Consider the following 21,391-nt stretch of genomic DNA (forward strand, 5'->3'; position numbering starts at 1 on the left):
GGTTGCAAGAATTTGTCCCGGAGACAGATAAAACGACAGTTTTTCTGATCAACACGTTGCGGAGTTTCACTTCCTTTTAGCGCCTGAGGGTTCATCGCTTCGTTGACAAGAATTACTTATTCACAAGCCTAGTAACTTAATACATTAACAGTTATATTGGCTGATGGATGCAGATGTGAATGCTGTGCATGACCCTGTGGATGCCGTCGCAAGTCTAGAGAAAATGGGTTTCGTAGCACTGTTTATTCAGATTGTTTCCTGGGTATCATCTGCCGCAATGATTTTTGGCGGTGTTGTTCCCTATGTACCGCAGTATTGGGACATTTGGCAGTCTCGAGACGCCGAAGGTTTTTCTATGCATGTCTGCTTGGCGCTGCTTGTTGCTAACATACTCAGAATATACTTTTGGTAAGTCATGTTTAACTTCTGCAGCAAAGATATAGCCTTAGCCTACATGTAACTTAGCTTAATCAAGCTTACAGTAAGTCACAAGCTCGTGTTAAGCTTTATACCTTTAATTTGGCGAAGGGAGAAACTGAAAAGGACATAGTTAATACCTAATCTTTTGTGATAATTTTGTTGATTTAATACTTGATCCCTAAGCTCAAATTAATCGTTTGTCTCGGCGCTGTATATAGCGTAGTTTTATACTTGTTTTTGAGAGAATTTACTCCTATAGTTCAACTAGTACAGGAACTCGAGATTTAATTTTGTAATATGCTATTTCTCTGAAATAGTGCCACCAACGATTTTATTCAGGTAAAAAAAATGGTGGAAAAGCGGCTACACTAGTACTGTCAGAGATTGTGTTACTGTTACATGTATATGAACTGATTTTGTATCCATACATCAACTCTGAAATATTCTGGACTGCGATCATAACAGTTAAAGGGACAGTATCACGCTATTTTTAGTAACACATCGAAAATCGGAAAGATGCTATTTGGTTCCTATTCAGTTGATAGCAGCCAAGATATAATGACAAAATTCCATTTAAAGACTATCAGAATTGAAAGAAACTATCCAAGGATATTTTCGCCGGCAGATGACCAAAATAGAGAGGGGTTCAAATTTGAAAACGTCTGGCGGACATTTTCAAATTTCGCCGTTGTAACGCACTAAAAATCGCCGGTTATACTATATTTTGGTTCAACCTTTCGTCTTAGAATCACTATTAATATTTCTTTAAATAAGTGACTGAGAAATTAATTAACACAGTGTTCAAAGTTTAAATTTAGTGAATTTTAGCCAAAAATCATGATACCTCAAATTGATCTCCCATGATACTGCCCCTTTAAGGTAGATGAGATTTGAGCCATCAAGTACCAGGTATTGGGATCAACATTTGAGCATGATTTTTTTTTAATAAAGAGACCCTTTTAAGGAAAAACAATCATGGAAGTGTAAAGCTTCCCACCCAGTATTACTTTTTTGGGGGGATTAGGAAGGGGGGTAATATGACTCCCCAAACAGCAACTGCATGGGAGGTTTGGAAGTGTATGGCTGTCAAATGTCCCTTTAGCTAAAGATGTTATATGATCAGTGTAAAAAAAGGAAAATTCACAATCAATAAAATGTTTAATCTCCTTTGTCACACTAAAGTGTGATAGGAAGCAGGGAAGGCGCAGTGGTGAGAGCACACATCTCCCACTGGCCGGTTCGATTCCCGGACTTGGCGTCATATAAGGGTTGAGTTTGTTTTTGGTTCTTGCCTTGCTCCAAGAGGTTTTTTCTCTGCGTACTGCAGTTTTCCGATCTCCTCAAAAACCAACATTTCTAAATTCCAATTCAGTCTGGAAAGTGTTTAAACATGCCCATTATGGCAGGTGGCGTGTAGGGCAGCAACATGATCCCTCCACTTCTGCCGGTCCTTTGCCATGACTGAAATACTAATGTACTCCAGGTGTTTCCCATCTGTCGCATTTCTTTCTCCACTGTCCATCGCCATGTGATCTTTGGATGACCTTTCCTTCGCTTTCCCTCTGGTGTCCAGTGCAGGGCAGTCTTGGTGTGAATGCTGTAGGTAGAGGAGCACCATACCTTGGCTCCAATCAGTACTCTGCACTAAATACAGTTACAGTGAAATAAAATGATTTATTTTTATAATTTTCCAACCCCTGACCGCCTATTAAATATTATTTCCAACTCCTGACCACCTATTGATATTATTCAGTTAGTGGTAAACTTTCAAATGAATTCTTTAATCTGGCTGGAACCCTCATTTTCAAAGATCCCAAATCATGCTCGCCTGTTCATTTCAAAATAAAATCCCACATCAAAAACTTGACCTTCATATTCATTGGTTATAAGGCTAACGTAACTTGGACAAAATATGTTAACTTAATTAAGAACAAATTCTTCTACTGTATCTTGTCCCCATAAGTTTCTTATGACCAATTCCAAGAAAGCACAGTGGAGAGGTTGTCAAAATATCAGAAAAATTCACCTTGGGTGATCATATCCTTGACTCTTGTGACCTCAGGGGTTCAATGAGTATTGATATCACAAGGGGAAATTTGATGCTGATCATTGTGTGTGTTAAAGGATGCAAAATGTGGGGTTCATGTCTGACAGCCATTCTGTTGATTGTATTTTATTTATTAGGTTTGGTCGTCATTTTGAGCTGCCTTTATTGATTCAGAGTTTTATTATGATTGCTGCAATGCTTATGATGTTACAACTTTGCACTAAAATCAGGAGAGAGAGTGACATGAGTGCAAAGAAAAGATCATTTTTGGGTGAGTGTGCACACGATTCATTTGATAATTTCGCCTGGTGTATAAATACTGTGGACTCCTTCTATCTCTGGAAATATTCAGGAGATGGTAATCAGCGTTAATTAAATGGCAGAATTTATGTTTAGCATGAGAGTGACATGAAAATTTGAGCTCATCAATAGATTTGCTATGATGAATTTAACAAAAAGGTGAAGTTTCAAAGAGCTCGATCTGTTTCAAAATTGAGGAAATACATAAAAGTTTGAATTTCATGATTTTTGCAACAAAATGTATGGCGGACATGCAGGTTACCACTTGCTGCCACCATACCTATATGTACATTTCTTTGTAAAAATCGGTTGAGAAAGCAGTGCTCAGACTGACAACAAATTGCAAGTAGAGGACAATGGTTTTTAGTTTATAAGACATGTTTTAGGTACTGTATGTTCAAAAGCCATTGTCAGTTAGTTGCAATGAGTACAGTAAAACTGCGATTGTTATCAGAGAGTGATACAATAATTACAGTACTGCCTTTGTCAAATTATAAGGAAAAGGGTGGTACATGGACAGCGACAGGCTCAGGGCTGCAAATAACTAACGGGCAGGCGCCAGTCACGTTGTCCGGTCAAACATGTTTTTGCTCGGACACTACCCGTTTTTGGCCGGTCAAATTTTAACAGTCGTAACTCTTGCGATAGTGAAACCAAATTGCACAGTAATCCTTTTATAACTAAAAAACAACTGAATCCAAGTCGGTTTGGCAATAAAAATTACAAGTTGATAGTTTTACTACTCTTTACTGCACAAGCAGCCTCGCATTCAGTAAGTGGAACGGTTACGCAAGATACATGTACAACCGCAATTGTCCGTTTTGCTTTGCATCTGGCAAAATCACTTACAATTAAATATAACACTTTGGCAATCAACACATCATTTCTACAACTGAACTTTAAGTAAAATGTGTAGAACATATTAAAGCTGAAGGGTTCAATCGATCTCTTAATTAATTTGAAAAAAGAAGTTAACTGAAATGTAAACTTAAACAAGAAACACTTAACTTTAATTCGTATCGTCTAAGGGTTTCGAAATTCGGCAGCACTGTATGTAATTGTATTAAATGCATGGCGTCTTATTCCAAGTACAACTGTTGCGCTCGCTGACTTTCTTCCATTTAGAATCCCTTTAAGACAACTTTATTCTTCCACTTTTTGTGTTATACACTCCATTTTTGAGTTGCATCGAGTGATGAAATCACCAGAAAGCTTAGTAACCAAGCATGTTTTGCAGGGTGTGCCGGAAGTAACGTGTAGGTTGTTTTCTTTTCGCACTTTGCAACAAATGCTACGTGGAGTATTCTCGATGCAGCGAGACTATTCTTCGTGAGGGTGCTTTCCGATCATTCAATCAATCAAATAATCAATCACTTTATTTAAGAGTCAATCATGCTATCTAGCCAAAGGCAAAACCCTCTACTAATTGGGAACACTTAAAGTAAATAAAATAACGGTCGCGTTGCGGTCGTGACAGGACTTGATGACATCGTGGAAATTTGCGACTACCGGGAATTTCTCGACCACTAATTTGTCTATAGTTTTATCATAGTTAATTCGTTTTGTTTTCTTTCGGAAACATGAATGTTGTCCCTCGTGATTATCAAATCGTTAAAAATTAAAATTTCTCTGAACTAGTCGGTAAAGGACCGGACAAGATGTCCGGCAATCCAAGGATTTGGCCGGTCAATACCTAATTTTGACCGGACATTGTCCGTTGACCGGCCGTTATTTGCAGCCCTGAGGCTAACATAATTAGTTTACATGTTGATTGAGAAAAGGCTTTTCCCTCTTAATATGCATTGCTTCTTTCAGTTTTTGCTCACCACTGAGTGATGTCCCCCCCCCCCCCTCCATTTACACCAAACATTATATTGTCATCATTTGTCTGTTGAGATCTCTAGCTAAATTAATGGCCATTAATAGGAACTGCAACATTAACTATTCCTTGTTACCCGCAGATTTTCACAGCAGACACTTCTGGGATTGGACGCACTTTTCAGATTATGTCCTCTGTGTGTTGATATTTGTTGCTGTTGGTGGTTATGTTACGTACTTGTTCCTCAGTTTCCCCACCTTTGTGGAGACTGTAGGATTCTTGGCAGTGTTCACAGAAGCCATGCTGGGTGTTCCTCAATTCTACCGAAACCATGTCAATCAGTCCACTGTGGGAATGAGGTATTGTTTGGCCTATAATTTGTAATTGTTTCTCTTCATTGGAAAATGCTTAAGCCTTTTGCTGTGTGAATCAGGAAAGAACAAGATGAAGAAGACCAACATTCCACGTACAACTCAATTATTTCCCAATTGCAAAAAAAAAGAAAACATGAAATCATTTCCAAGACCATGTAGTAAAAGTTTGAGTGCTCAGGGAAAATAAGCAGTGAGAGTGCTACTAAATTAAATTACTTGAATCAGACAAGTTGAGCCATGTAATAAAATTGTCATGGGGTGGCATCTGAGGATCGAGCAGTCAAACCTCAAGTAATTAGAAACCCTTTAGTTTGGGAAATAAAGTCTGAGACACTTTTAATAATAGTTAATTATCAGTAAAAGATGCATTTTGTGTGAGCTGTTCAAAATGTGGAATTTGTATGTGACTTAAGGCCCAGGAACGAGTTTCCAGTTACAAAATGTTCCCACATTCGGGAAATATAATTAATGTCCATTTGCAATTCAACTGTAATCAGCTTGTTAAAATCTGCTTTACCATGTAATAGCCATATAAGCTTAACAACCATGTCTGTCTTTCTATGTTCACAGTGTTAAGATGGTGGTCATGTGGTTATCAGGAGATATGTTCAAAACTTGTTACTTCATTGTCAAGGCTGCCCCTATCCAGTTTTGGATCTGTGGGATGCTTCAGATCTCCATTGACATTGCAATACTTTTTCAGGTCTACAAGTTTGGTAAACAGGACAGATTTCATTTAAGATGACTGCGAAAATACAAGTTTTTATGGCCAGGGGTTATCTGCAAACTATTTATTTGAAATGTAATTTGTAAATAAATATTGATAGATTGAAAAAGCACTTTTAATTAATTTTTTTTAGTGAGTGTGTCATAACCATAGGCAGCCATACTACATACATACATACATACATACATACATACATACATACATACATACATACATACATACATACATACATACATACATACATACATACATACATACATACATAATAATACTTTCTTTAGACTTGAATCATTTGGAGCTTATTAGGCCCCTAGCATGAATTGCTAATGTATGATGTTACAATATTATTACGATTATTATAAATTAAACCAACTAAAAGAAAAAGTAATTGTCATGTTTATTTAATTATACTAATTGAAGGGGTTCTTGGAAAAAAGCCTTAAGTGACTACTGATACACTTCTAGATTCTCCTTCCAAATTGCCTTGTATTAACTTGTGAAACAAAAGGAGAATTTGACCTTACATCCAAGTCACTAAGGGCCTTACTCTACACACCCCTTCATTAATTAATTTAAAATAAGGTAAGGTAAGGTAAAGTCGCACTAGAGCCTAAGTGGCCCACAATTGGCCAGAGCTTAGCCCGGTTTCTGTAGCATGAAGCAACTAGGAGTATTAATAATTGCGTCCATCGCAGGGTTACCCCCAGCAGTATGTCGCTGGCACCCATTTATACACCTGGGTGAATAGAGACAATGCGGAGCAAAGTTTCTTGGCTAAGGAAACAACAGAGCAAAGAAGAGACCAACCTGGCCTCAAACCAACAACCCTCAGATCTTCCGACCATCCAATCAAAAGTCTGACACGCTAACCACTACACCACCGCACCTCCACATTTGGAATTAGTTAAGAAGCACTAAGTGATTTGTATTTACATCAAAAGCTTTTATAGCAGCAAGCAACATAATTAAAATAAGTAGCAGGCAGAAAATAGCTGTCCAAAGGCTTCTTGGGGAATATGAGTGAACTGAATCCCCAAATCTTGCCTGTTAAGGGAGCAAAATCATATTGCTGGCTACTGACACAGTTTGAGAGGGTTCCAAAAGCCTGATTTCCACCCTTACACACTTCATAATTTGTTTTTTTTTATGGCCTTACGCGCCTTCTGGCACTAAGAGCAATGGTGATACTGATAACACTTCAATTTAAGGGGACAAGGGTACTCCCTGCAGTCGGATACACAGAAACGGGTTTGCCTGAAAGTGGTGCCTTTTGACTTGCAATAAGAAAGGGAAAGGGAAATGGTTTTTAATTAAGGATTGTAAATTGTCACTGAAATGCAGCTGATGTTCAATTAATTTTATTATGAATTGGTTGAACTTCAAGAGTGGTCCCTCTCTTAATGGTTGAGGAGATGAGTTGATTAAGAACAAGACCTTGATATACTTTTTTTTTTTACACCCCTTAGCTCCCTCCACCTCAAAACTTTCAATGAACTCTCATGACAGCTTGGGGTTACCTGATATTTCTGGAACTGCATGATACAGCAGTGAAGCTTGTGTCAATTAATGTAAGATTTCTCTCTACAAAGATGGTAATGATTTTCTTGCTAGCTGGTGTTCCTTTCGATGGTGAATCTCAATTTTTCAAATTTGACTATATTTGTTTAGAAGTCTCACATTGAAATATCCGGAACATATATGCAAAAGAAATCAAAGGAAGAAGCCAGCTGTCAACAGTAAAATATGGCAATAATTTTGAAGCTTTTTCATGATGAGTTATATTATTTTAGGCCTGTTTGACACATCATTTTATTTTAAAAAGTACTGTCAGTTGACTTATTGTTGTAAATGGCAAACATTTGATTGTTATGCTAAAATGTGCTTTACAAATGGATAATTTATTAATAATGCTTGTGTGATAGAAAATTTTTCAATATTTTTTAAAAAACATTACTGCATTGGATGCTGCAGTCAGATTGTGAATTAAGACTTACCACCAGTAGAAAAGAAATCAAGAAATTTACTTGAGAGGATTTTCTTCAAGGTTGCAAGTGGTAGGCCTGTGGTAATGCAAATTAAGCACTTGGAGGTCTGGGTATGAATAACCAGGCCAGAATCATCCCAGCTAAAATTCAAGTCGCTTTTGTCGGGCATTAGTAATATCGTGCTGGAAGTGTAGCAAAATGCTCACAACCTAAACATTTAGGTGTAAATCTCGAACGCGGAATGTTAGGAGAAAGAACTTAAAGACAATGGAGCATGATAATCCACCGATGAAAAGCCTCCGTGATAGTTCGATCGCTTTCTCGAAAATCCTAGAACTGCCATGTTTTCGCGGGTAATTTTTACACGCACTACGCGTGCGCTTTGGCGGTTTTACCCTCAGTTGACCAATCAAAAGGCAGCATTCAGGGCGCACGAGGGTTTCCTTTCGTGTTCAAAGATGGCGGACGCCGGTGGCGCAGAAAAGCTTAGCAAAAAGTGAGTCGTTTCTCCTGTGTTTTTTATAATATTTTAACGCTTAGCTTTCCTTCTCTTCATTTACTGAGTGTTTATTTCCTTTCGTGCACAAGTGAGCAAAAGAGAAGGCTCAAGGCGGAGAAGAAGGCCAAAGAAAAACAGGAGAAAGAGGCCGTGAAGGTAAAATTTGCTTCAAGGACTAAATCCGCACGTGGTCTGTGTTTGTTCCGTTTTAATCGCTGACATTTTTTGTTTTTCTAGGCACAAAGCTGTCCTGCCACCGAGGATAAAAAGAAAGGCGAAATAGACGAAGAATCGTTGGATCCTAATGTGAGAGGAAGTCACTTTCGATTTTGTATTCAACTTCCTTTTGTTTTACAGGCTTGAGTTTGTTGCCCTTTTTGTGTGCTCTCATTCTATACTCTTTTTTTGTGTGTTTTTTCCCCGAGCTTTTGATAGTGAAATTTATTAATTATGGTGCTAATGACACGTTCAAGTTTGTAAATTTCGCTCACAGAAGTTTTTATCTTCATGAACTGTGTAGTTGATTGCCATCACATTGCATCATCCCGATCCTTTTAATCCCCGGAAATCCCCCGGGCGAGGTAATTAAATTCCACCATTTGTGTTGTGCCCGGATTTAAATTTCCTTATGTTTTTCTTATAAATAAAATACTTGAATATAAAGCAAATATACTATTTTTCACCTTAGCTTTTTGAAATCCATTTTTCTTAAATTTATTTGATCTTAAGGATGGTGCCTACTAATACAGAAGTATTTTTGTCCGGTTTATGACTATGCGGGAAAAGCAGATCTTAGCAAGGGCTATTGGAAATCCAAAAAGAAAATTGGGAGTAACGATGCATTTTTCAGAGATAACTAAGCAGTAATATCTCTAGAAAGCGCCAAAATATAAAGCAGTGTATGGGATTTTTTTCTAAATGGACCCTTAATTATCTCTGAAAAATGCATGGTTACCCCCAATTTTCTTATGAGATACCATAAGCATTTGCTAAGTTCTGCTTTCTCCACATAGTGTTAAACCGCGCAAAAATACCCCTGTATTAGTAGGCACCACCGATAGGAAACCCGAGTATCTCAAGATGCGCAGAACATATGCGCAGTAACAATAGTAGGCACTGTCCTTAAAGGGTGCAACAAAGCAGAGCTGAGATTTCCTTGTACAACCTTAGTGTTGGAGGGGTTCAAAATATTTTGTTATTCAATGTCCCTCACTTTCGCTCACAGCAGCTTTCATCTTCATGAAAGTATGTACTCTATTGCCTTACCATTACATCATCCCGATCCTTTAATTCCCAGAAATCACTCAAGGTAATTAAATTCTACTGTAAGCTTATGTGTTGAGCCCGGATTCCACTTGTAGTCCTTAAATTTCCTTATGTTTTTCTTATAAATAAAATACTTGAATATAAACTGAGTATATTTTCACCTTTTTAAAATCCATTTTCCGTAAATTTCTTCGATCTTAGAGGGTACAACTCCAAAACAGAGCTGAGATTTCCTTGTACAGCCTTAGTGTTGGAGGGATTGAAAATATTTTGTTATTTACTGTTCCTCTAGTCTTCTATTTTCTTAGAATTTCATTAGCATTATCATGATTTAAAACAATCTTTAACTCCTTTCCTTCTTCCACAGCAATACTATAAAATTCGTAGTCAAGCTGTCGAGGCTCTGAAGGCCAGTGATGAATCACCATATCCCCATAAGTTTCATGTGTCAACTTCACTAACAGAATTTATTGAAAAGTACAAGGATGTGGAGAACGGCACATGGCATGAAGATGTAGTTACAGTTAGTGGTTAGTTTAAAATTGTTTCTATAAAGAAAGACTAAGACAGTGTTGACCCTTGAATTGAGCCAATTTTTGGGCAATGTTTATGCAAAAATACTAGTGTTTTGATGTAATAGCCAATTCATGACATCATCATCAAGAAAATAAAGTCAAATTGATTGAAGATGTGAAGGACACCAATAGAGTTCAAAATGAATAAAATTAGTATAGCTTATTTAAATAAATACTTTTGCGTAAATTGAATCACTTTCACATTGAATGATGGGTTCAGCTCTTTTATAAACGTCATCTCTTAGACAAGACAGTCAAATGTGTTTTGGCACCTTTGGAGTACCAAAAAATCTTTAGTTAAAGATGGCTTGTCCAATTCATGTCCAATGCTTTCATCAAAATGTTCGTCAAAAAAAGAGCATACAGTGTTCAATGCATTTGTTTTGTGCCAAGTTAAGTAAGTTAATCCTACAATGATTTGCAAATATAAACTGGTAACTTGGCGATTTTGATAACTTGCAGTTTATTTGGACTAGACCCAAAGTAGCACTTACCTATTTATCCTCATGTGAAAAGATACATAATTCCATATTCTCTTCTCTGTAATTGATAAAATTTCTTCTTTCTACACAGGTAGAGTCCATGCAAAACGTTTATCGGGTGCTAAATTAATATTCTACGATTTGAGAGGAGAAGGTGTTAAGATTCAAGTCATGGCTGATGCTAGATCTTCAGAGCAGGACTTCATAGCAATACACAATAAAATACGGCGGGGAGATATCATAGGAATTAAAGGACAACCAGGTAATTCACTATTACTAAAATAAAATAGATGTTACCGGTGGATAGTCATTAGACTAAAGAAAATCATCCACATAATTATTAGGATAGCCATCAAAATAAATGTGATTACTATTAAATTAATTTTGAATGATTTTTTATGTATTCCATAGGAAAGACAAAGAAAGGTGAATTAAGTATTCTGCCATCAAATGTCACACTCTTATCACCTTGTCTACACATGTTACCACATCTTCACTTTGGTCTGAAAGATAAGGTACGCAAGTGTAATGTTAAATTATGTAAGTACATGTCCCTTGTAACGTCTGCCTCTAATGCCAACATGCATGGTCTGGACTTGGTCCATTGCTTGTGACTGGCCATGCTGTAGGAGTTAGATCCTTTATGGTTTTCTAATGTTCATTTTTTCCAAATTGTAATCTTTCTCTGGATTGGTGCCTGATATGGGACCTTGTGCCACATTCCTGCCCTTGCCCCATGGGGCTCTGTTTTAATATTTTCTCCAATAGAGTTGATAAACAAAATTCCCTAACTTATATTTCCTTACTGTGAGAATTGGATTGCAGTTGCTCACTATTGCTGTAGCAAAAACAATCATTGAACATAATTAAACTAGAAAACATCTATATCCACAACCTTTTCTAAGGGTGATCATGCATGTTGAGAAATAATTTTTTGCAGTTAACTCTTTCATCACAGGCATGCTTGATCCAGTGGTGTCCATCTGAGAAAGACTTCAAACAATTTAGAACTGAATGTTTCACATTTTTTTTTGCAGGAAACGAGATTCAGGCAGCGTTATCTAGATCTCATTCTCAATGACAAAGTACGGGAAAAATTTGTTGTTCGAGCGAAGATCATCAACTACATCAGGAAGTTCCTTGATAGTTTAGGATTCTTAGAAGTAAGTTGATCTGTTTTACATGACGTAGAATATCCTAAAAACCAATGTTTAAAGCCAGTCCATAGATGCATTGTAATTGAATTGAATTGAATTGAATTAGACGCAGGCCCCCTCTGGATACCAGCCATTTAACTGAATGGGCTATCCTGCTAAAAAAATAAAGTTTACTTACTTAACTCCTTCGTAAAGGTGCCAGGGAGGTTGGGAGAACCTCACAACAACTGAGATGGAGAGTAACCATGGCAACCTTTTGACTGGCAACCACCTGACTCAGTCACACCAATAAACTCAGTGGAGATAAGTGATACCTACCATCCTTCACCTAGCATACAGGGAGGGGAGCAAGGGGCTGGGACTAGACTGGAAAAAGCAAAACAAACCTGATTGACCAAACATCAAAGGGAGACATGTAAGCCAACAAAGGCTGTAGTGCTACAAAGCCCCTGGGGTTACTGCTGGTCATCTGGCACGTGGGTGGCATCGTACATCTTGTATTTAACTTTGCCAATATTTCAATGGGCTATTAAACAATTTATTGCATTCTTACAAGCTTCTGTCTGATGCTTGATGTTGTGCCATTCAAAATATTAGGTAGAAACGCCTTTGATGAACATGATTCCTGGTGGAGCAGCAGCTAAACCTTTCATTACTCACCACAATGAGCTGAATATGGACCTGTACATGAGAGTCGCACCAGAACTTTACCACAAGGTGAACTTCCATTTTTATTACTATAAGATTACCTAGTGCAAGTGCAGGCTCATATCCCGAACAGCAGCTGGTAATTGAGCCTATGACCTGGTCTGGTAATGTTAAAACTCTATTGAGCCCGGGGGTGGGGAGGGGCTGAAATTTAGGCCTCAAAAAAGGAAAACTTCAATAGATGGGCGTCAAGTCATACACAAACCCCATACCCCATGGCAAAACAGTGCAGAAAATGAGCTTTGTATCTCAATGTCATAAATATAAAGCATTTTATACCCTAAATCCACAGTAGAAAAGCTTGGACTAACTGATGAGAGGTACAGGCTAAACTAAACCTTATTTAGATTGGCATAATAGAATAAAAAATGTCCACTTGCCTTCCTTCTCTGACAGTTCATAGTAAGTGTTTCTTTTGTGTTCTCCTTACACTACAATGAACATTTTAATCCTGCCCACAAAATCTTGCCCAACCAGTCTCTCCCCTTTGTCTGGCTCCAGGCTGGTGGAGTACACTTTTGTCATACTGTACCTGAATTGAATGCTGCGACCCATTCTACAAAACAAATAAGGCTTTTACTTATTTCTTGAAAGTCCTGATACTTTTTTACATGTAGGCCTATGAAGTATTATCCATTTTTTGTCTATTCATGGTGATTTTAATTTCAAATGTACACAGTCTATTTGATAAGATTATAAGAATCTTGGAATTTAGCCATAAGAATCAATAAAAAATAAATCCCAGTTGAGGAAAATAAATTGAACAAATAAGTCTTTTGGACTCTGTAATTAACTTGGCGGGGCTTTTGAGAAACAGTCCCCAGGCATGTGCTGAATTTTGTCTTTGTTTCACCATAGTATAGAATTTTGTTTTGGTTTGCATTTCAGATGCTTGTCGTTGGAGGAATTGACAGAGTGTACGAGATTGGACGACAGTTCAGAAATGAAGGTACGCAATTGTACACAACCAAATGACACTCCTTACTTTCTAACAACAATCTTTCACACCTGCTCTTACCCAGAAAAACAAAGCGAAAGTATAAGAGAGGTGTTCTGGTCAAAAAGAAAAAGCAGGCAAGGAAATTAGACAAGGATTTAAAGAGTACCAAATCTATTTTACCTTTTGATTTTCTTCATTGACTCCATGGTTGCAAAAATCTGAAACAATGAAAATTGCATTCAAATATAGGTAAGGCATGGGCAATAGGAAACGTGGGTTTCGACTAAATAAATATTACATTTATCTCAAATATAGTTGAATTACTCACAATAAAGTAGTCTTCAGGCTTTTCTGGTCGTTTCTCCCCATTTATTTCTTGTAGAACAGACCTAACATTCTTTATCGCCAGCAAAAGCTTTCGTTAAGTCTTGGTAACCGTGCCGTGTTTATTGAAACCCTAGGCGCGGCCGCTAAGCGCGTGAGCGTTAACACTAAAAAGTGACTGGGTAGGAAGCGATTTAACCGTTGCTAGGAGATTAGAGCTATTGGCCAATCACTGAACCGAAAATACAATAGGCATTGTTTTTCAAATTCGTCTGCGCCTGGTAAGAGCACTGCAAACTCCTTCCACCCCTTGCTAGTTACAAAATATGACAAAAAGATTACTCTCCCCACATAGAAGGAGTCACAATTTTGAAATATATGACTGAACTGATATATTTGGGCTTTGAAAATTGCTTAGTTTATTGGATTGCTGTTGGCCAAACTGTGTATTGAAATCAATGATAATTTTTCTAAGTCAGATAAACAGAAGGTCAAGAAGTAGATTAACGAAGGAAAAAGTTCCATTACATGTAATAACATTTTATTCAGGATTTTTACAAACATTACTTGACGTATTGCAGTCCGGTCTTCCCAGCTTTAGCGAGTGCTTCTTCGGATGGCTTCAACATCGAATGAAATTTGTTGCAGTTAAATTACTTGCACTTCTAACAAGCTTAAGGAGATATAGATATTTATGGCAAAATGCAACAATCGCTATATTAAAATACAGAAGAAAACAAATCGAACATTTTAAAAAACGTCTTTCAAGCGCTGAACTGGAGTAAACGCACTTTAAATGATGGTATTTTTTTTCCAAACCTGGAATGAAGTTAGTTTTTGGTTCCATGGCAAGTTATTCAAAACAAACAACGAAATATTCTGGTGAAACAGCTTCCAACTAACCACATATTTTGAACTCGAAGCGACTCTTGTTTCCAGTTTTCTCTCTCCCGAACATTGTCCGACACCTCTTCGTTACCAGACTTCTATCGGCCTTTTAGACCCCCAGGAGCGGGCACCCTTTGCTTCCTTATATGGAGATGGGCATAGTTTCTTCTTACGAGCCTCGCACAATTGATCGAGTTTGGTTCCTACCCAGGGGGGATTATGAGTTAACGCTCGCGAGCTCAGTGGCCGCGCCTGGGATTTCAATAGGACGAACGGTTACCAAGACCGAACGAATGCTGAATTTGTTTTGAGTCAAACAGCGCGTTGTTACTTGCTAATCAGGGCTATTTTACAAGAAATAAATGGGGAGAAACGACCAGAAAAGACTAAAGACTACTCTATTGTGAGTAATTCAACTATATTTGAGATAAATGTAACATTTATTTAGTCGAAACCCATGTTTCCTATTGCCCATGGTTAAGGGGGTAGTATCATGGGAATCATTCCGTTTTCCATCTTTTGGTGAAATACACGGACCAGTGGGCTGGTATCAAGTGAAGTTTCAAAGAAAGAAGGAGCTGCAACAAGCGATTGCTAATTTTATCTCACTAAAGACAGAAGGGAAAGAACTTGAAAACATCAGCCTGACTTTCTCAAGTTTCTATTTATTTCCATTGTGGCCACCCATGACTTAACCCTTAAGCTCTAACAGTGATCAGCATAAAATTTCTCCTTGTAATATCAATGCTTATTCAACACCTGAGGTCATGAGAATTAAGGATATGATCACCCAAGGTGAATGTTCTCGATACTTTAATAACGTCTCTCTAGTACTTTTATAAGAAAAGTATGGGGACAAGATAGGAGAATTTGCTCTCTGATAATAGGGGTTTAAAGGGTTAAAACATTTATAAAATACCATATTAAAAGACATTTTATTTTTCAGCTGCCATTGGTTAAAAGTGTAAAACTAGGTGACACAATTTTAAAGTTAATTTTGATGTGAGCATAACAGTTTTCAAGGACTTAGAAGTCATGTTGTTTTTCCAGGCATTGATATGACTCATAATCCAGAATTCACCACGTGTGAGTTTTACATGGCCTATGCAGATTACAATGACCTCATGGAGTTGACAGAAGTCATGTTGTCTGGTACGTGCCTTGTTATGACACTCTAATGGCTAGATTCTTAGTGGTATACTTAGGGACATTAACCCTTCCCTTTCTTGGGTCATGTTCACTTGCTCTAACTTTTGAAGCCCTTTGGGGGGTAGGGATGGCATGGTAGTGAGACTTTTTGCCTTCCTTCCCCCCCCCCCCCCCCTCCTCTCCTCCAACAGTGTGGCCCATGGTTTATGCAAAAGGTGACTTTGTTGTTGCAGGTTCTCTTCCTGGCATCAAGAGGTTTTTCTCTTGGTACTCTGGTTTTTCCCTGTCCTCAAAAACCAACAATCGTCATTTCCAAATTCCATCGAAGGGCCACAAGTTTTGTTAGTCACTACATTATGAAGTGCCATCCTCATTAAACAAGTTTAAACAAACCCTAAAATGTGGCCATTCAAAAAATAACTTCACCAGCAGTACAATATCCTTTTGTATAGTGACCTGGTGGTCATGTTTCATTCTTTCCTAGTGAATATGCTATGACATCTCAAGGGTTTATACATAAAGTGTTGAGTAACTTTGTAACATCTCTTAGGTATGGTCAAGGCACTTACCGGTGGTTACGTGGTCACATATCATCCAAATGCAACAGATCCTGATAACCTTGGCGAACCCCTCACAGTTGACTTCACTCCACCCTTCAGAAGGGTAAAAATGGTCCCTGACCTCGAAAAGGTGCTGAAAGTAAAGCTCCCAGAACCATCTGAATTTGGAACACCAGGTAATGATGGCATAAAAATAAACAGTTTTGTTTATTGAACAGAATGCCCTTTGGCTGACATAACGACATAACGTGGGTAGAAAGCACACAATAAAATTAATGCAATGTGGAAATGCTACATTTATGATGCAAAATGTGGATTATAGGAGAAGGCAAGTACATGTAAAGGGCAACGATGCAGAAGCAAGATCTTACCTCCTTCACCTTACATTTGTTTTTCTTTTAGAAACCAGGCAGTTTTTTGATGACTTGTGTGTGAAACACAATGTCGACTGCAGTTCTCCAAGAACAACTACAAGACTGTTGGATAAAGTAAGTATAATATCCTAGAGGCTTAATAATAATTATTGAGAATGAGACATTTTATGTACTTACAGTAATTGTTTTGATCACCTCACTGGGCATGTAGCATAGCCCTTGAGGCAATAACTGCCATCTGAATCACGTGAGGTAAAATCAAAACCCAAGTTAATCACAGCACTTCCTTCCTAATGGATTGAAGCTGTTTCATGCCTTGGGAACACAGATGAATTTTTGTTTATTTGTTTTAAATAACTTTTGCTTTCTTTTCTCTATCTTGTGATGTCTTCATGGCCAGTCAAAGGGTGTGCTAACTGTAAATGCAACTCTCATCATGTTAATTGATGCCAACAATAGTTGATCCGTAGATTTCAAAATTCAAATGAGTGATGTATCTTTTTTTGTTAGCTTGTTGGAGAATTCCTTGAAGAGACATTTGTCAGCCCCACATTCCTCATTGATCATCCACAGATTATGAGCCCACTTTCAAAGTGGTAAGCATAATAATAAGCTTATTATTTATGAAAATATGTAAGTAATAATTATATCAAACGCTCGAACGAGTGTTTCATCCAATTTCCAAACACTAAGAAGTGGACTGAAAAAACAAAAAAACAAAAACAAGGCAGAGCCGAGTTTTACAACCAACTTCAAGGCGTTTGGAAAAGGATGAACCAATCTTTTGAGTGTTTGATATAGCTTCTCAAACCATTAATAATTCTTGGAGAAAATCAAAGCAAAAGTTCATCAAATGTTATGATAATTAAGATCACATTTCCAAACTCATTCACGGTAGTGATTTCCTTTGTTTTTTCCTCATTAATTATTAATGAGTTTATGTAAAAAGTAGGTGTTTAGGGTGATAGCCAGTTATTACTGTACCTAAGGGTATCAGCTTTCCTTAATATTCTTGTTCAGTAGTCATTAATTTTTAGGAAAGCTCTGAATATTTGCCATTTAGCAAAAATTATTTACCTCACCAGGCAAGTTTGCTGTGATCCAATTGCTGTGAACTATTTCACGTGAGGTTAAAATATTCTCCTTTGTGCATGTTGTGAGCTACAGTCAGATCTAGCTGTTAGCTTTACTGCTTACAGGAAACATTAGTTTCTCTTTTTTGTCACAAATTATTATCAAAATAGCTGTGTACATGAAGGGGCATTGGTTTATATTGTAAACAGCTATTAACATGTTTATTCTCATTTGCCAGGCATCGATCAGTTCCTGGTCTTTCAGAGAGATTTGAGCTGTTCATTTGCCGTAAAGAGGTGTGCAATGCGTACACCGAGTTAAATGACCCTGCAATACAACGAGAGATGTTTAAGCTACAATCCAAGGTAGGCATTAAAAAAAATTGTTAATGGTCAGTGTTGGCATAACCTGAATCTCGTTTCACGTTTCCCATGGGAAGCGAAATGAAAGTAGAGCCTGATTGCAGGATGCTAATCACTGTTAAGCTTAGTGTGCTACCCAAGGCAGCTTTGAGGCATTTGACTTTTTGAATGGATTTTGAAAAAAAAAAAAAAAAACGTTCCTCCCTGGGGCCAAAAAATGGGTCAAATGACAGGGCTGTCATCAAATTTTGAAGAAGCTGGTTCTACAAAAAAATATACAGCCATAAACTAAAGAAAATTGTGTGATGACCCTGTCAAGTAGACATCTTGGTCAAACATCTGTTGTTCAGATGATTCGGAGGTGTGGATGGACAGACCGATCAAACAGCCTAGATCCACCAGTGGTGCATAATTTCAGAGAGTAGTTGGCTTCTACTAGTAACATCTTCGTGGAATATCAATGAAAGCAACGTCAAAGAGGTGACAGTTAAAAAAAAAGAAAGTCTTGAACTAGGTACGGATGGTCAATAAAAAAACGAGTCATTGTTTAAAATCTTTGGATGTGATACTGTTTTAGAACAGTGCAAATTTGGACACATAGCTGACCAACCTTCATATTTGACAGATAACTGAACAACTTTCAAAAGTCAGCCTTGTGGCGTATTGTGTTCTGCTCCACCTCACTGGGCATGTGGCATAGCTCTAACAGCCATAACTGCCAACTAAATCATGTGAGGTAAAATCACAACCCAAGTTAATCGCAGCGCTTCCTGTTACAAGTGGATAGAAGCTGTTTCATGCCTTGGGAACAGTGGTCTCAAATTTGTCATGCAGATGTGTCATATAACTGTCAAGAGTCATGCTTACATGCATTAAGAGACTTGTAGTCCCAGGGGACAAATCCTCTGGCTTTAAGGACGGTGCCTACAAATACAGCGGTATTTTTGCGCAGGTTATGACTATGCGGGAAAAGTAGATCTTAGCAAGGGCTATTGAAATCCATAAAGAAAATTAGGGGTAACCAAGCATATCTCTTTTTAGAGATAATTTAAAGCAACAATTATTCTAAAAAGCAGAAAAATGCAATACAATATATGCCGTTTTTCTCCAATTGAAGCATTCTTATCTCTGAAAAATGCATGGTGACACCAAATTTTCTTTTTGGATACCAAGAGCACTTGCTAAGTTCTGCTTTCTCCGCATATTTTTAAACCTCGTAAAGATATCCCTGTATTAGTGGGCACCACCTATTGGAAACTCGAGTATCTCGAGATGCGCAGAACGTTTGTACAGTAACAAAAGTAGGCACCGTCCTCAAGTTTCTCTTTCATGTTTGGCTGCAATAAGAGTGAACAAAAAATTTAAAGCATGGCCTTGAAATGAATGAAAAAATATTGTTCAAGAAAGCACTGCCATTAGTAGGACAGGTAAGGTGGAAAATTTTGTGTGCCCTTATCACATTAATTTTTTTCTTTGTCTTGTAGGACAAAGCTGCTGGTGATGATGAAGCAATGTTTGTTGATGAAAACTTCTGTACGGCTCTTGAATATGGCCTCCCACCAACAGCTGGCTGGGGTCTGGGAGTAGACAGACTGACAATGTTCCTTACTGACTCAAATAACATAAAGGTTTGTTTTTGAAAGCTTTCATGGTACATCCATTTGTTTGCCAGAAAAATTTTAGAAAATTGGTATTCGTTTGTCTTAAGTTTGTAAATATTTTATTGAAAAAAGTACATGTAGTAGATTCTCTCAAGAAAACAAGCATGTCACCATTTTTAAAGTTTAAGTGTAGGTTAATCAAACATCGTAATCAGAATGCTCACTTGTTTGTTTTGTAAGGTTTTACTTGTTCTGGGATGTCTTGAGTATTTTTTGGTTTTTTAGAACTCACTGTATCATTACACATACTTTTTATTTTATTTTATTTTTGTTGTTTTACACACATACAGTTGACTCCCAATAACTTGAACCTTCAAGGGAAATTTAAAAAGGTTTGAGTTATCAGGAGTTCGAGTTATTGAGGGTAAAATTATATAGAAAATGACTGGAAAGGAAAGGAAACTTGGTTCAAGTTAGCGAGGATTTGAGTTATCGGGAATCGACTGTACTATGAAACATCCTCAGAATTATTGGTAAAGGTATAGCCTGGGTAGCAGCTGTAATCTGGAATTGAGAGGGGGTGTGAAAAAAAGTGAGAGAAAAAAAGGGTTTTCTTGCTCACCCTCCCCTTCCCTGACTTTGGCTGCTATACAGGCCAGTAAGGGTAGAATTAACAGCAGTCAGCGTGCACTTAATCCTTAGAAAGTCTTTTTCGTTTAATCATGTGTCTGGCTTAGAAGAATTAAGGATTCGAAATAATTTTGAAGTTATCTTGACATTTCAAGAACCTCACTGGGCATGTAGCATAGCCCTTGAGGCAATAACCGCCAACTGAATCACGTGAGGTAAAATCAAAACCCAAGTTAATCACAGCAATTCCTTTCTAATGGATCACAGCTGTTTCATGCCTTGGGAACATTTTATCCTGTAAAAACAACCACCTCTCTAGCTTCTAACTATTTGCAATGCCCGTATGCTTCTGTGTTTATTGCCTAAAAAGGCGTTTTTTGAAACAAATAGACGGTGTAAGTTTTTTCCAAAGCAATTTGTTGTCCTAGGTATAAGCACGTTTGAACAAAATTTCTGTTTTATTTGCTTTAGGAGGTGCTGTTTTTCCCAGCAATGAAACCAGATGAAGGAGGACCAGCAGAGCAAAGTGAAGCGGAATCAAATTCATAGATTGGTCATGCCAATTCACACACACAATAGAAAAATCCTATATGATGGACATTACTTCAGACTCGCAATGTTTTCTTCAATATGTCTTGCTTGTTAATACGAATTACATTCCCACAAAGCTGGGAGTGCCGGAACAATTCTTTTGTTTTACTGTTGCGCGAGCGATCGATGCTTCATACGGCAGTCTCAAGCTAAGAGTTAAAGAGAGCACAGCTAAGAACTGGCCTTGATTGCAGGTTCCGCCCTTCTAGTCATTTTTACCCTCTTTTACATCTGAACATAAAAGGAGAAGAAATTTGTAGAAATTTAGTAAAACAAGAAGTAAGATATATTGTTGATTAAAGTAATAATTTATAGGGACCTTAAGCAGAGACCAGGACGACGCCAACGAAAACGGGACTTAAAAATTAACTTCGCGTTTTCTGAATAAATTGCGAATGATTTGTACTCATTTTGTTTGTGTAACGTAGCCGAGCTATCCTGGAGCTAACGTCCTAGGGGCGGCTTCAAAGTTCAGAAAGAGAAAGGAAAATTAATCATTACGCGTTCACGCTCTCTATAAAACCTTGAATGTGGTCAAT

At 37.6% G+C, this 21,391-nt stretch overlaps 2 protein-coding genes across 2 annotated transcripts; both read left to right on the forward strand.

The window, feature by feature from the left end:
• Positions 1 to 163: 163 nt before the first annotated feature.
• Positions 164 to 5,799, forward strand: LOC146484714 (solute carrier family 66 member 2-like). The gene is made up of 4 exons (XM_085104459.1): positions 164 to 408; positions 2,605 to 2,738; positions 4,729 to 4,945; positions 5,531 to 5,799. The coding sequence occupies exons 1-4, from the start codon at positions 164 to 166 to the stop codon at positions 5,703 to 5,705; spliced, it is 771 nt and encodes a 256-aa protein (XP_084960585.1). The 3' UTR covers positions 5,706 to 5,799.
• Positions 5,800 to 7,831: 2,032 nt separating this feature from the next.
• LOC146484715 (lysine--tRNA ligase-like) lies at positions 7,832 to 20,846 on the forward strand. The gene is made up of 16 exons (XM_085104453.1): positions 7,832 to 8,168; positions 8,261 to 8,327; positions 8,409 to 8,477; positions 9,805 to 9,967; positions 10,586 to 10,756; positions 10,906 to 11,009; positions 11,532 to 11,657; positions 12,249 to 12,368; positions 13,248 to 13,308; positions 15,562 to 15,663; positions 16,211 to 16,396; positions 16,623 to 16,708; positions 17,105 to 17,190; positions 17,907 to 18,033; positions 19,515 to 19,658; positions 20,733 to 20,846. Exons 1-16 carry the CDS (start codon positions 8,014 to 8,016, stop codon positions 20,808 to 20,810), a joined length of 1,845 nt encoding a protein of 614 aa, XP_084960579.1. The 5' UTR covers positions 7,832 to 8,013; the 3' UTR covers positions 20,811 to 20,846.
• Positions 20,847 to 21,391: the final 545 nt, after the last annotated feature.

Source organism: Pavona decussata, unplaced genomic scaffold (assembly GCF_977016875.1).
Source record: "Pavona decussata unplaced genomic scaffold, jaPavDecu1.1 SCAFFOLD_31, whole genome shotgun sequence".
Classification (NCBI taxonomy): Eukaryota; Metazoa; Cnidaria; class Anthozoa; order Scleractinia; family Agariciidae; genus Pavona; species Pavona decussata.

What these genes read in the sequence shown, in the direction of transcription:
- LOC146484714 (XM_085104459.1), top strand. Translation starts at nt 164, where the DNA reads ATGGATGCAGATGTGAATGCTGTGCATGACCCTGTGGATGCCGTCGCA. An exon ending in ATACTCAGAATATACTTTTG is followed by an intron (nt 409 to 2,604) that starts GTAAGTCATGTT and finishes TTTATTTATTAG; the next exon opens with GTTTGGTCGTCATTTTGAGC. An exon ending in CAGTCCACTGTGGGAATGAG is followed by an intron (nt 4,946 to 5,530) that starts GTATTGTTTGGC and finishes CTATGTTCACAG; the next exon opens with TGTTAAGATGGTGGTCATGT.
- LOC146484715 (XM_085104453.1), top strand. Translation starts at nt 8,014, where the DNA reads ATGTTTTCGCGGGTAATTTTTACACGCACTACGCGTGCGCTTTGGCGG. An exon ending in AGGAATTAAAGGACAACCAG is followed by an intron (nt 10,757 to 10,905) that starts GTAATTCACTAT and finishes TGTATTCCATAG; the next exon opens with GAAAGACAAAGAAAGGTGAA. An exon ending in ATAGTTTAGGATTCTTAGAA is followed by an intron (nt 11,658 to 12,248) that starts GTAAGTTGATCT and finishes TCAAAATATTAG; the next exon opens with GTAGAAACGCCTTTGATGAA.